The sequence below is a fragment of the Lagenorhynchus albirostris genome, chromosome 1 (genome assembly GCF_949774975.1).
Source record: "Lagenorhynchus albirostris chromosome 1, mLagAlb1.1, whole genome shotgun sequence".
In the NCBI taxonomy this organism is placed as follows: domain Eukaryota; kingdom Metazoa; phylum Chordata; class Mammalia; order Artiodactyla; family Delphinidae; genus Lagenorhynchus; species Lagenorhynchus albirostris.
In genome coordinates, this window is record NC_083095.1 from 75,319,092 (window position 1) to 75,332,948 (window position 13,857).

At 40.5% G+C, this 13,857-nt stretch overlaps 1 gene segment (V, D, J or C); it reads right to left on the reverse strand.

Moving 5' to 3' along the window:
- Positions 1 to 3,121: 3,121 nt before the first annotated feature.
- On the reverse strand, positions 3,122 to 13,385 carry LOC132528119 (T cell receptor alpha variable 14/delta variable 4-like). The segment is given in 3 exon segments: positions 3,122 to 3,273; positions 12,821 to 13,147; positions 13,313 to 13,385. Coding segments are annotated over 3 exon segments (528 nt in total).
- Between the last annotated feature and the right edge of the window lie 472 nt (positions 13,386 to 13,857).

The following is a 13,857-nucleotide window of genomic DNA, read 5'->3' on the forward strand; positions in this document are numbered from 1 at the left end:
AAAAAATTGCAGAGGAAGGAACATCTCAGTGCTATCTGCTTCATCACTTTGGTCTTATGATCCAGCAGATCCAAAAATGATGCTTGGCGTTTCCATGGCAAATAGGATGGAGACATGGGAAACACCAACAGGAAAATTGCAGCATAGTCCACTAGTATTCGGGGCTGGGGGGAATATATGCCCTTTTCTTTAAATATTGATTCTCCTTTTAAGAAACAGCTTCTGACTTGCTAATTGACCATGGCAAAGTTTGAATATCTAAATTAGGTAAAAACTACCTTAGTGACCATGCAGCCTGAACTTCCATCATGAACCAAGTGTTGTCCAACTACATACCTGCACTGTGGACCATGCCCAGCAGCAATCTATCATCAAGTGGAAATGATATATAAGAGACTGGACTCAGGCATCCCCAGAAGATCCAGGTAAGCTGAATGAGTAAGCTCCTCAAATTCCTTTGACACAAACTCTTCTTGTTTTGTATACTCTCCCTTAACCATGTCTATAACCTTCTGGGGAGTTCCTTATAATCAGTTAACTAAGGAACAAGAAAATCAAGCCTATTTTTCATATGGATTTGCACATTATTTTGGTACCACACAAAACTAGCACTGTAGCCCACTGAAGGCTGAAGATGAAGGACAATCCCTCCACATCATCAGGTGATACCTTTTGGTTATTCATGTTCTCTAGAGTGAGAGATGGCCAGAGGTACTGATCTACAGTGATCTTGGGCAGTTGCTAATGATTTTTCCGGTAAGAGACTTGGATGGAACAAGATCGGAAGATTAGTGCCAAGGAAATCTAGGAAAGAGGTATCTGGATGGACCTCTCAGAATGGGCACAGACTGTCAAGATAATTATGCACTATGTGGAAACTGGCCAAGGGAAATGGAAGCTCTTAATAATGGACAAAACAATGCACTCTATGGATGTGTCAGCATCTTTCCCCAGCCACCTCGATGCTTAGTCAGTGATCGCATGAGCAAAGTGGCCTTGCTAGCAGGAATGGAAGATATGCATGAAGTCAAAAACATTGATTTCCCCTTACCAAGCTTGACCTAGCTAATGGTGTTGCTCAGTGACTAATCTGCCAAACTCAGAGACTAATGCTGAGCCCCTGATATGGTGTCATTCCCCAGAGAGACTGCCCAGACACCTGATGACGAGTGGATTGCATTAGACATCTTCCATGATGGAGATGACTGAGATGTGTTCTCGCAGGAGTAGACACAGATACTTGCACATGGATTTGTCTTCCTTGCTCATTGTACTCTGCCAGCATCATCCTTATAAACTCACAGAATGCCTAATTTCATCAAGGGATTGCCCACAGTATTTCTTCTGAGGAAGAAGCTATTCTCACTGCACAAGATTACAGCAGTGGGCACATGCCCATGGGATTATTTATCTTACCTCATACCCCATCACCCAGAAGTGGCCGGCCTGTTGAAATGTAGAATGGCTTATTGATTCCGTTATAGCAGCAGTTGGAAAACAACTCTGTAAAAAGATGGGATTCTGTCTTATATGATGCAATATATGCTTTATAGCAGAGACTATTATATGATGTTTTCTCCCCCATACCCAGAATGCATGAGTCCAGGAAATCAAGGAAGTGGCTCTGGGAGTGGACGCTCTCACTATTATTACCAGTAACCTACTAGCAGTATTTTTGCTCCCAATGTTTGTAACTTTGAGCTGTATTGGTTTGGAGGTCTTACTCTCTGAAAGGAGGAAGGCTTTCACCAGGGGACACAGCAATAATTTCACTGAATTGGAAGATAAGACAGCCATGTGGCCAGTTGGGCTACATATGTCTCACAACAATTGTTAGAAAATGAGGTTACTCTACTGACTGGAGTGATTGATACCAATTACCAAGGAGGAATTAGGTAGCTGCTACACAACAGATATAAAGAGGACTATGTCTGGAACCCAGGAGATTTCCTAGGGTAGCCTCTGGGAACTTCCAAGCCTGATACTAAACGTTAATGTTAAATTACAGCAAGCAATAAAACGACAAGATTTTTGAGTACTCAGACCCTTTGAGAATGAAGATTTGGATCACACCACTAGGGAAGTAACCTAATCCACTGAGGTTATGGCTGAGGGCAGGGAAAATATAAACTGTGTAATAAAAGAAAGAAGCCATCCATGTCAACTGCAGTATTGTGACCAAATTGGGAGTCTAAGAATGTAGTAGTTTTCTGTATTTTCTTTTTGCTCTTTATATGTGTGTTCCTTTGTATACATTGCCATTTTCTTCTTCTTTCTCCTCACCGTAATTATTTTATATGCAGATTGTCAGAGATTAAGTTTACAATTTAGTCTGTGTATAACAGCATCTTCAGTGAAATTTCCTCTGAATTTTAGAAGTAATTAATACAACCAGTGATCCGTAGTGACTGCTGGGATTATGGGTCTCCTCATTTGGGGGAAATGATGAGAACGTCTTCACTTGTTCAAAGGACAGCTTTAGCTTGTTAGATAGAAACATAGAGTCATTTCACCGTGTTTGGAAGTTCAAATGTGTATGGAGGGGTGTGTAGGAAAGATCAGTAACCAGAAAGATGGGGCATGCCACTTGTCAATTTATTGCCTTTCAATTATAAATCCACCCTTCATGGATTCAGAGGGTGACTCTGGACATGGACCTTGTAAACATTTCTCCTTCGCCAGCTGGCATTATGTTAAGCTTTGTCAGTAGAGGGAACGGGAAGGACACTGCAGGAAGAAGCAGCATCTCTTCCAGGTCCTGGCATGTTTTCCACACTTCTTTTTTGTTTTTGTTTTTGTTTTGCGTTGCGCCGGCCACTTACTGCTATGGCCCCTCCCGCTGTGGAGCACAGGCTCTGGACGCACAGGCCCAGCGGCCATGGCTCACGGGCTCAGCTGCTCCGCGGCATGTGGGACCTTCCCGGACCGGGGCACGAACCCGTGTCCCCTGCATCGGCAGGCGGACTCTCAACCACTGCACCACCAGGGAAGCCCTTCCACACTTCTTGTTCCTGCAGTGCTTGGCCATCCTGTGGGACACCAGTGATGCTCACCTCCAGCAACGTTTAATGACAGCCCCCCAGGTGGTTTCTTGGCAGGTTTCACAAGCACCCAAGCAAATTCAGCAGCACTCCCTTGCCAGCTTCCTATAAATTGTGTTGGAACCCTGGGAGGTGTTCTTCTGCCTGTCAACCTTGTTCTCTGGCACCTCAGCAAACTTCCGCATCCAGCAGGCTTTAGCCACACACTCCCCAGTGAAGCCTGAGTCATTGGCTTGGTAGGAGAAGGGGGTACAAATTACAACATGTTAGTTTCCTCGGAACTCTGGCTTAGTCCTAGAGATAACAGCGTCTCCCTACCTATGCTATTCTTATGTTCTTTAGAGTTCTTTTTAGTCATTAGTAAATAACTCCCTGTTATTAGTTAATAATTCTTTATATTAAACTTTCCTTGTTCAAATTGCTGTGATGTTTCTCCTGATTGCACTTGATTTGGGTAGTATGGGTCCATGAAGTGCATGAGAGGAAAGGCATTAGCTGTAGAAAGATCAGCAACCACATGTCGGGAAACAGTATCCTCCTTTTCAGGAACTGTGCTTCAGTACGTGGTGATGAGCACACGTGGGGGTGGATGCTACGGCAGAGGAGATAGGGAGGAGGGACTGCACCACTTAAGCCTGAGGAGCCCCTCTGGGCCAAGAAAAGGATTTTTATGCCATTACATAGTTTTATTTCAAAAGTATTTTTCCAGGTACTAATCTATAGTATAAATACACTTACTATTTTAAAAATTAATTTAGGCATTGTAGGTAATGAGAATTTCCTTGAACAAATTTTTGAGATTAATCTATAGCTAACTGACAACTGATGGCAACTGTATCTTGAGAGATAAACTCAGTGTCAGTCTCTAGAGAGAGAATTCCCCACTGTGGCCAAATAGGGAACTTAGAAATATTTTCAGTAACTCTTAAGGGGTTTGTGCTCTGCTTCCTTTGTAAAACCAGTTACTGTGTCCCTCAGAGCACAGTAATACACCGCTGAGTCTTCCTCTTGAGCTGATAGTTTTTTCAGGTGGAAGGATGCCTCACCCTTGTTGAGGTCAGCCGTGAAACCTCTGATACTCTCTCTTGAGGTGTGTCTCAGGAGTAACTGGAGGTGTTGTTTGGGGTAGTGTACATACCAGAAGAGCACAGAACTCCCAGAATATGAGTAATTGCACTTCACCTGCACTGGGGACCCTTCAAAGACAGAGATGTGGTCCTCAGGCTGAGTCACTGTCTGGGCTCTTGTTCCTCCTGTAACACCAATTCTGGATCAGGGATTGTCTTGCAGACAGAGGAGAATAGTTCGTTAAACTGATTCTAAATCAGAAGACCAGAGAAAGATAGAATAAAAAGAGACTTTACTCACTGAGTGTGAATATCATCACAAGCACTGAGATGAGGGTGGGCTTCATGTCTGAGCTGTGAGGAAACAGGAAGCTCCTTTCTGCAGGTTTTTCCTGGAAACAGTTCAGCCACATGGACACCCTGACAGAGCAGTGAGTGAGTTTACACTGGCATGCAAAGTAAAAACTCTTCCTCAAAGGGCTGGCTTTCTATCAAGTTCAAGTTGTGTAGCATCTTCCTCTAGAGGCCCTATCTGATACTGCAGATAATCTCGGGCTTCAGGAGGCCTTCAGTTCTGAAACAGAATGGTGAGGGATTTCCTCCACAGTTAGTAAGACAAAGTGTAATGCTGTACTAAGTGAAGAAGCATGTTACCAGAAAGGTCCAGATAGAGATATCGACGGAACATAATAGAAAGTCCAAACATACAAATTATTTATGGAAATTTAGTTATCAAAAAATAGGGAAAAGATGGTATATTCAGTAAAATATGTCTTCATGAATGGAGAGTCATCTAGAGATCAGCAACTAAATTTGGATGCATACCTTAACATCAGCTATGAAATAAATTCCAAAGAGAGATAATTAATATTTTAAATAAAATGAAATCATATTTTTATAAATTTAGGATGGTCATGAATTTTCTAAACATGAGAGTCAGAAAGAATAAGGGAAAATATTGATAGATCAGCCTTCACAGAAATTTAAGCTTCTGTACAAGTATGTTAATGAAATGTGTAAACATTACCATATCAAGGTATTTTCCATTCATCATCATTGATTCTGACCTTCCTCACACCAGGAATGGCCCTTTAGAATTTTAGTTCTACAGGTTTTTTTGACCTAAGAATAAGGCAATTCTAGAAAGATGGTAGATTTAAAATGTCCCTGATCCCCTGTGCTTAGCCAAGGAGCTTCTGTGGAAGCCAGCCATGCTGTGCCAACAGAGCTTAAGTGAGGTGTCCCATTGGGGCTCATATAGAAATCTGGGGTCAGTAGCAGGGAACTCCAGGATGAAGAGCAGAAAACAATAGGTTGTAGAGAAAGCTTGGCATGTACAGATCAATGGACATCTAAGAAGGAAACTAGTTGTTTGGGGAAAGCCTTTCCTCTAGCCCCCAAATAGCTGAGAAGAAAGTAACAGGTAGGCTGAGTCCCAGCTGTCCTTAACGAAGAGGAGTACAAGGAGATTGGAGAGCAAAGAGATTTCCTTCTAGTTTTTCAGCAAGGTACTGGCATTGTTGCTGAGACCAGTGCCCTACTGTCTGCTACATTGCTGATCACAGGTATAGAAATATCTAGGCTTTCCACCCTCACAACATTGCCTCCCCTTAAAGTGCCCCAGTAATCAGACATGTCAGGAAGGAGTAAAGAAAGGGAAATGATACCTCAGAGAAAAATAAGGGCTTCATCTGGGGAAAATATAGTCTGAAAAAATTATCAGAGTCAGTGAGACAATTTCCCTAGCCAAAAATCAGGACACATAGTTTGACAGTGATCAAGAATTCATTTACAAGGAAGCTCTCACAAAGAAAGAATATCTCACTCAATGCATTGTTTATTTATTGAATCTCTTAGAAGAAAACATAGGAAAAATACTCTTCGACATAAATCACAGCAAGATCTTTAATGACCCACCTCCTAGAGTAATGAAAATGAAAACAAAAATAAACAAATTGGACCTAATTAAACTTAAAAGCTTTTGCACAAAATCTGCAGATTCGGTGCCATGCGTATCAAAATTCCAATGACATATTTTACAATCCTAAAATTCATATGGAATCGCAAAGGATCCAAATAGCCAAAGTAATCTTGAGCAAGTAGAACAAAGTGGGAGGCATTTCACTTCCTGATTTCAAAATATAATACATGGCTTCCCTGGTGGCACAGTGGTTGAGAGTCCACCAGCCGATGCAGGGGACACGGGTTCGTGCCCCAGTCCGGGAAGATCCCACATGCCGCAGAGCGGCTGGGCCCGTGAGCCATGGCCGCTGGGCCTGTTTATCCGGAGCCTGTGCTCCGCAACGGGAGATGCCACAACAGTGAGAGGCCCGCGTACTGCAAATAAAAAAAATAATAATAATAATACAAAGCTTTTGTAATCAAAACAGTATGGTACTGGCATAAAAACAGACTTACAGGCCAATGGAACTGAAGACTCCGAATTATTATTTGTGATTTGAATCATATGGTATGCTTAAAAAAACTGCCCTCCAAAATATTGTAAAAAGTTTACACACACAGAAGTTAAGCCTCCCTGAAATCAAAATTTCATAATTTCTAATGGCAGAAAAATCAGTCATTCAAAATGTTGAGCCTGAATAGCTGCCTCAAAATAAACTAACAAAAATTAAGAAAAATACAAAGCCTTAAACCTCAACCTCTCTACACATACACACGCACACACGCGCACAAATTTAAAGATTTAAAGACAAAATTAATCTGAGAAAAACTAAAGAAAATATGAGATAAAATTTTATCATTTTAGAGTGCTACAGATTTTTAAGCATGAAATATAACTCAGAATCCATAAAAGAAATTTTTCAAAAATTTACTACATACTATTTTTAAAATTCTGCCTGCCAAACAATCAAGACCATAAACAAAGTCAAAAAGGTTAATTAAACTTTTTTAAAAGACACGTATATGTGACAGTCTTATGACAACTTTCTTAACATAGAGAATGTTCTTTAAACTCTATATTTAAATGACTATAACACAGTAGGAGATGGGAAGATATATGAATAGACAATTTATACAAAAATATATAAATGACTTTGAAATGAAGCTCCATCTCATTCATAAATTTTGAATTATTAATTTTTTTAAAAAAAGCCTAACTGATAAGCAACAGTCCAGAACCTTAGTAATACACAAGGTTTGGGGAAAATAGATATTCTGCCTAATCATGACTATTCGTGGTAAAACTTATCTAGAAGAAAATTTAGTTGAATCATATAGACTATGAGTATGCTACTTTCTTGAATAATAATTTTTTCCTTGAAGTGAATAGTTAATTATTACATTTAAAATTTTTCATTATTTTGGCTTACGTACTTATATGTGCTGTTGCTCAATTCATCAATGGCTAACTTCCAATTTTCTGCTGGGTTTAGGAAATGATCACTGCTTGTTACACAGGCACTGGTAGAGAACATGGGTAGTCTGCTGCTTATATATTTTCAGTCTTCCTATTTTCAGCCTTCACTCCCTGAATGCCCTCAAAACACACAAACACACACAGCACCATCCACCCTAATTATTCAAGTGTAATTAATGCTTCAGGTTTCTAAACCCTTCCACAGGGGTACAGCACACATCCAAGTGCTTCTTGTTTCTTCTTACATTGGCCCCAAGTCTCATTGTTTATGTGACTTTACCTTGAAATTACTTTGGCCCTGGATGAGGAACTATTGATGTCAGACTCTTTTTTCAAAATCACTAATGAAGAGTTGGGTATGGGGAATATTCACTTCTTGTTCTTATTCTCTAGAAATTTGTATGAGTTTTGTATCAACCAGAGACTGAGGGACAAACCACCATAGACTGTGCCACAGAGTGGATCAAATGGAGAGACACTCAGCCTCCAGGCCCCTTGTTGCCACTCAAAGAGTTTGTGCTCAGTTGCCCCTGCAGTTCCCATCACTGTGTCACTCAGAGCACAGTAGTACACAGCCGAATCTGAATCTTGGACTGAGGCTTTCTCCAAGTGGAAGGATTTTGATTCTTTGTGGTGTGTGGCTTCAAACTCCTTATTGGTTCCCTTCTCATTGTCCTTCATGGCTTTCAGAAGGACCTGTGGACCTTCTCCAGGATATTGAACATACCAGAAAGTAATGGGGTACCCAGTGGCTGAATAAGTGCAATTTATGGTCAAGGCAGCCCCTTCTGGAAGAGTCATTTGGCCATCCGTCTGGGTCACTGAGTCTTCACGGGTTTGTCCTGGGGAAAAATAAAAGAGTTCTGTATCATCTTGGGCATAAAGCTCTGGGATAAAATTATGATTAAAGGTTTTATTGACATAACAGAAGAAAGAATCCAAATTTTTAGAGGCATTTTGCTTACCAAGCATTAAGAGTATCACAGTCACTAAGCCTGGAGAAGAGTTCATCTCTAGAGTGTCTCCTGAATAATGTCCTTGACTCTTCACATGAAGAAATATTGAAGTCACAGTGAAGTGATAAACCTAAGCCTAGTTTCAGACAGGAAATGTGTTTGTGTTAGGAAACTGCACCCCCTGGTGGAAAGACACTGAAATGGGATGCACGTTTCCTGGTCTCCTCAAGTCAGAAAAATGTTATCCTTGACTTTATTCATGAGGTACATGCCAGTCTTCAGGTGGTGCTTGGAAATCTGATCAAGAGCTGTCATAACTTCTCAGGTCTGTTTTGCTCTTAGGACACTACCTGACATAGAACTTCTTTAACAGAGCATCCCAGGTATTTCTGCAGCTGAGAAGATAACAGTTCTCTTAAGCACTTTATATAGTACTTTATATTCTCAGGTATCCATGGTGGGCCAGCCTATAATCCACTAAATGTCAGAAAAGAATCTGAGGTTGATTACAGAGGACGTAATAAGAAGCCAAATCAGTACTGAGTGATCTCTGTGTTTCAGCATTGTACTCCAATTTATAGAGCAACAGTGACTGACATGTATTCCATGCTCACTAAATATTTGTTATACCAAACAAAACTAATGAATCAAGGGTCACTGATTGAGGAATCACTACTACTTGAAATATAATATTTTATCGGTCCCAAAAGAATATCTTTTTAATAAAATCTTTTCAGAGGAAAAAGCCACACTATCTTATCAATAGTCAAAGAATCCTGAATTTCAGAATCATTAAAATGTGAAAACAAAAGAAATATCATAATTGAAATGATCAAATCCTTATAGAATGGTCTGAGATCAATGTCTTATTCTCCTACTATTTTCTTGACTCCAAGATAAAAGGGTTGGCCTATGTGAATCAGACAAGTACTAATCTTGTACTCTTAGTGAATAACCTCAAGGATGCTTTCTGTTACCATCCATCTGCAATATTTTATTTCCAAACTTTAATCAAATAATTTTCCTCCACTGGGTTAGGAACTCTAATGATGTGTATTTGTTTCAAAAGCCTCGAGCATGAGTTAGGACTCTCTTTTTTCCCAGCTTTTCAAATTATTAAAGACATAGCTGATATTCATACAACAGCTAATAATAGAATCAATGTGTAAGTGATTTAAAATTACAGATTCTGGGATCCCACACTAACTTCATGAATCATACTTTCCAGGATTGAGACCCACAGCTGTGTAATTTTTTTTTCCCTTGGCCCTGCTGCACAGCTTGTAGGCTCTTAGGTCCCCACCCAAGGATTGAATCCGGGCCCTCAGCAGTGAAAATGCGGAGTCCTAACCACTGGACTGCCAGGGAATTCCCACAAGTGTGTAATTTTTTAAAGCTCCCAGATGGTTTTGTTGCAGCCAGTCTGATGCCAGTTTATAAGATTTCATTTGTGACCAGTGTCCTAGACCGAGATGGTCATCAAAGATCAGGGATAGGGCTTCCCTGGTGGCGCAGTGGTTGAGAGTCCACCTGCCAATGCAGGGGACACGGGTTCGTGTCCCGGTCCGGGAAGATCCCACATGCCGCGGAGCGGCTGAGCCTGTGAGCCATGGCCACTGGGCCTGTGCGTCCGGAGCCTGTGCTCCGCAATGGGAGAGGCCACAACAGTGAGAGGCCCGCGTAACATAAAAAAAAAAAAAAAAAAAGGTAAGATTTTTTGAGTTAAAAATTTTTAAGACTTTTTTTTTAATTGATTTTGATTGGAGTATAGTAGATTTACAATGTTGTGTTAGTTTCTGCTGTACAGCAGAGTGAATCAGTTATACATGTACATATATCCACTCTTTTTTAGATTCTATTACCATGTAAATTATTACACTCTTTTTTAGATTTTATTCCCATGTAACTGTTCCCATGTAGGTATTCAGTAGAGTTCCCTGTGCTATACAGTAGGTTCTTATTAGTTATCTATTTTATATATAGTAGTGTTATATGTCAATCCCAATCTCCCAATTTATCCCTCCTCCCCATTTCCCCCTTGGTAACCGTAAGTTTGTTTTCTACATCTGTGACTCTACTTCTGTTTTGTAAATAGGTTCATTTGTACCATTTTTTTTAGATTGAACATATAAGCAATATCATATGATATTTGTCTTTCTCTGTCTGACTTACTTCACTCAGTATGACAATCTCTAGGTCCATCCATGTTGCTGCAAATGGCATTATTTCATTCTTTTTTATGGCTGAGTAATGTTCCATCGTATATATGTACCACATCTTCTTTATCTGTTCCTCCATTGGTGAACATTTAGGTTGCTTCCATGTCCTGGCTATTGTAAATAGAGCTGCAGTGAACACTGGGGTGCATATGTCTTCTTGATTTATGGTTTTCTCTGGATATATGCCCAGAAGTGAGATTGCTGGATCATATGAGAGTTTTATTTTTAGTTTTTTAAGGAACCTCCATGCTGTTCTCCATAGTAGCTGTATCAATTTACATTCCCACCAGCATTGTAGGAGGGTTCCCTTTTCTCCACACCCTCACCAGCATTTATTGTTTGCAGATTTTTGGATGAAGGCCATTCTGCTCAGTGTGAGGTGATACCTCATTGTAGTTTTTGTTTTGTTTTGTTTTGTTTTTTGCGGTACGTGGGCCCCTCACTGTTGTGGCCTCACCCGTTGTGGACCACAGGCTCTGGACGCGCAGGCTCAGCGACCATGGCTCACGGGCCCAGCCGCTCCGTGGCATGTGGGATCTTCCCAGACCGGGGCACGAACCTGTGTCCCCTGCATCGGCAGGCGGACTCTCAACCACTGCCCCACCAGGGAAGCCTCCCTCATTGTAGTTTTGATCTGCATTTCCCTAATAATTAATGATGTTGAGCATCTTTTCATGTGCCTCTTGGCCATGTGTATGTCTTCTTTGGAGAAATGTCTATTGAGATCTTCCACCCATTGTTTTGACTGGGTTGTTTGGTTTTTTGACATTGAGCTGCATGAGCTGTTTGTATATATTGGAGAATAAGCCCTTGTTTGTGCATTCATTGGCAAATATTTTCTCCCATTCTGTGGCTTGTCTTTTCATTTTGTTTACGGTTTCCTTTGCTGTGCAAAAGCTTTAAGTTTCATTAGGTCCCACTTGTATATTTTTGGTTTTATTTTCATTACTCTAGGAGGTGGACCAAAAAAGATCTTGCTGTGATTTATGTCAGAGAGTGTTCTGCCTATGTTTTCCTCTAAGAGTTTTATATTATTTGGTCTTACATTTAGATCTTTATTTTCATGTATGGTGTTAGAGACTGTTCTAATTTCATCCTTTTACACGTAGCTGTCCAATTTTTCCAGCACCACTTAATGAAGGGACTGTAGGACATTCCTTTTAAGATTTCTACTCTACACAACTGCTTTTGAAATGCAAATATAAGAGGCAGTTACAATACAAGATCACTTAGCAACCACCCATTACCATTCAAATTTTAAGACACTGAGAAAATGGGATTAGAGGTAGAAGGAGGAAATTTGAGGGAAGGAGTATTTGGGATTGTGTAACACTGATTGAAAAAGAGGGCCTGGAGGTTTCCAAAATGTGCCACATGATGGCAAAAATACTTTTGAAGGAGTGGTACAGTGAAGGGCAAGAGCAGAGAAACAAGATAATTCATAGTCTGCTTCTCACAATGTCCTTTTAAGAGCCACTAATTATTGATCTTTTTGTGGAAAGGACTGATGGGAGGCAGGTAAACCTTACATTATGGTAAGTGAGCTATTCCATGCTAGAGGTGTTAATAAGACAGAATGAGGATTAGCACAAAGTTTGTGACATATCAGGCACCTTAGAAAGTAAACAAGTGTACCATTAACTCAGCTAACAAAACTAAATTAAATGAGTTCATTAAACGGTGTAAAACTCCATAATATTCAAAAAGAGGAAAATCACAAAAAGATTTCACAACCTTCCTTATTCAGAACAATACCTGTAATATAATATATATTCAATAAATATTTAATGAACAAATTGAAAATCCAAAAATTCACGCATATTTTTACTAATTTTTGAATCAGATGTCTCTGAATTTCCTTAGTCAATTCTTCTAGCTCATTCTAATCACTAAATGGCAAGGATTTTATGTGGCTATTTTTTGTCTTCAATAAAAAATTTGAACCCAAATTTTCAGGGATAAGGTTGTTTTTGATGAATGATAGCTCTAGACATGGTCTACGAACCCAGAGAAATATGTTCTTAGAAGGAGTGTTTTCCCTCTAACCCTATACCTGTGCTGCCACAGCCCTAACCACTTCCTGTCTGTGAAGGCAATTCCCTGCCCTGGTCCCTATAGCAGGCAGATGTATGAAGCCGAGCCCTGGGTTTTGGTATACCTGCCTCCAACACGCCTCTCATTGTGCGCTCACTCAGTGCACAGAAGTACACTGCAGAGTCCTCCAGCTGTGAAGCTGAGATGGCAAGTTTGATGGATTTGTTTGCCTTCTGGAAATTCAGTGAGTAGCGACCTTCTGTTGCATTTTGCTGGTTATAAGAGTCCTGACGAATAAGGAGAATCATCGCCCCACTGCTGGGCTGCTTGTACCAGTATAGACTATAAGTGAACTCATTTGTGTCATATATGCAATCCAGGGTCACAACCTCCTTCTCCTGCACTAATATTACTGGTTGGTCTTGAGTTACCTTCTGGGCAATACTGGATCCTAAAGAAAAAAAAAGCAGAATCAGAAGTTTAAGAATGAGTACTGTGGAACAAAGAAATTCTGTTTTACACTCTAGTGCCCCTTCTTCCCAGGGTGCCCATAAACCACCTGTTCCCCCAGTCCTTAGGTCCTAGAGGGGTACAACCCCACTGGGGCCATCCTTACCTAGCCACAATGAAGTCATGACCACCTTCAGAAGGCTGGAGAGAAGCATGTTTGAGGTCTTCCTCTAGATGGAAAGTGTCTTCTTCAATTTCAAGGCTCTGCAAGGTGAGGTGAGCCTGACACGGTGAGGGAAGAATTGCTGAGCTATGTGTTGCTGCTGCCCCGCAACAGGAAACGGGGGTTTCCTGGAGGAGCAAGTTGATGTGGGTCATGTCAGCTTCTCTACGGACTAGGTGAGAGTCTCACTCAACCCAGACTTCCTTTTGCATTAACCAGCACTTCAACTAATGGCAATTACATCTGAAAATAAACACGAGGTAAATTTGTTATTGAAAGGGAGATTGATGATTCGACCAAATGCTGTGTTTAGTCGTTGCGTCTGCGATGGAACTTATTTTAAAATACTACATATAATGGATTATGGAAACAACCTAAGATGTAATGATCATGTATCCTTACACCTATGTATGCTTTTCTTTCACCTAAGGTAGAAATAAATCACTTTATGATAAGAAGGCAAATCTCTTTAGACTAGTTACTGCAGC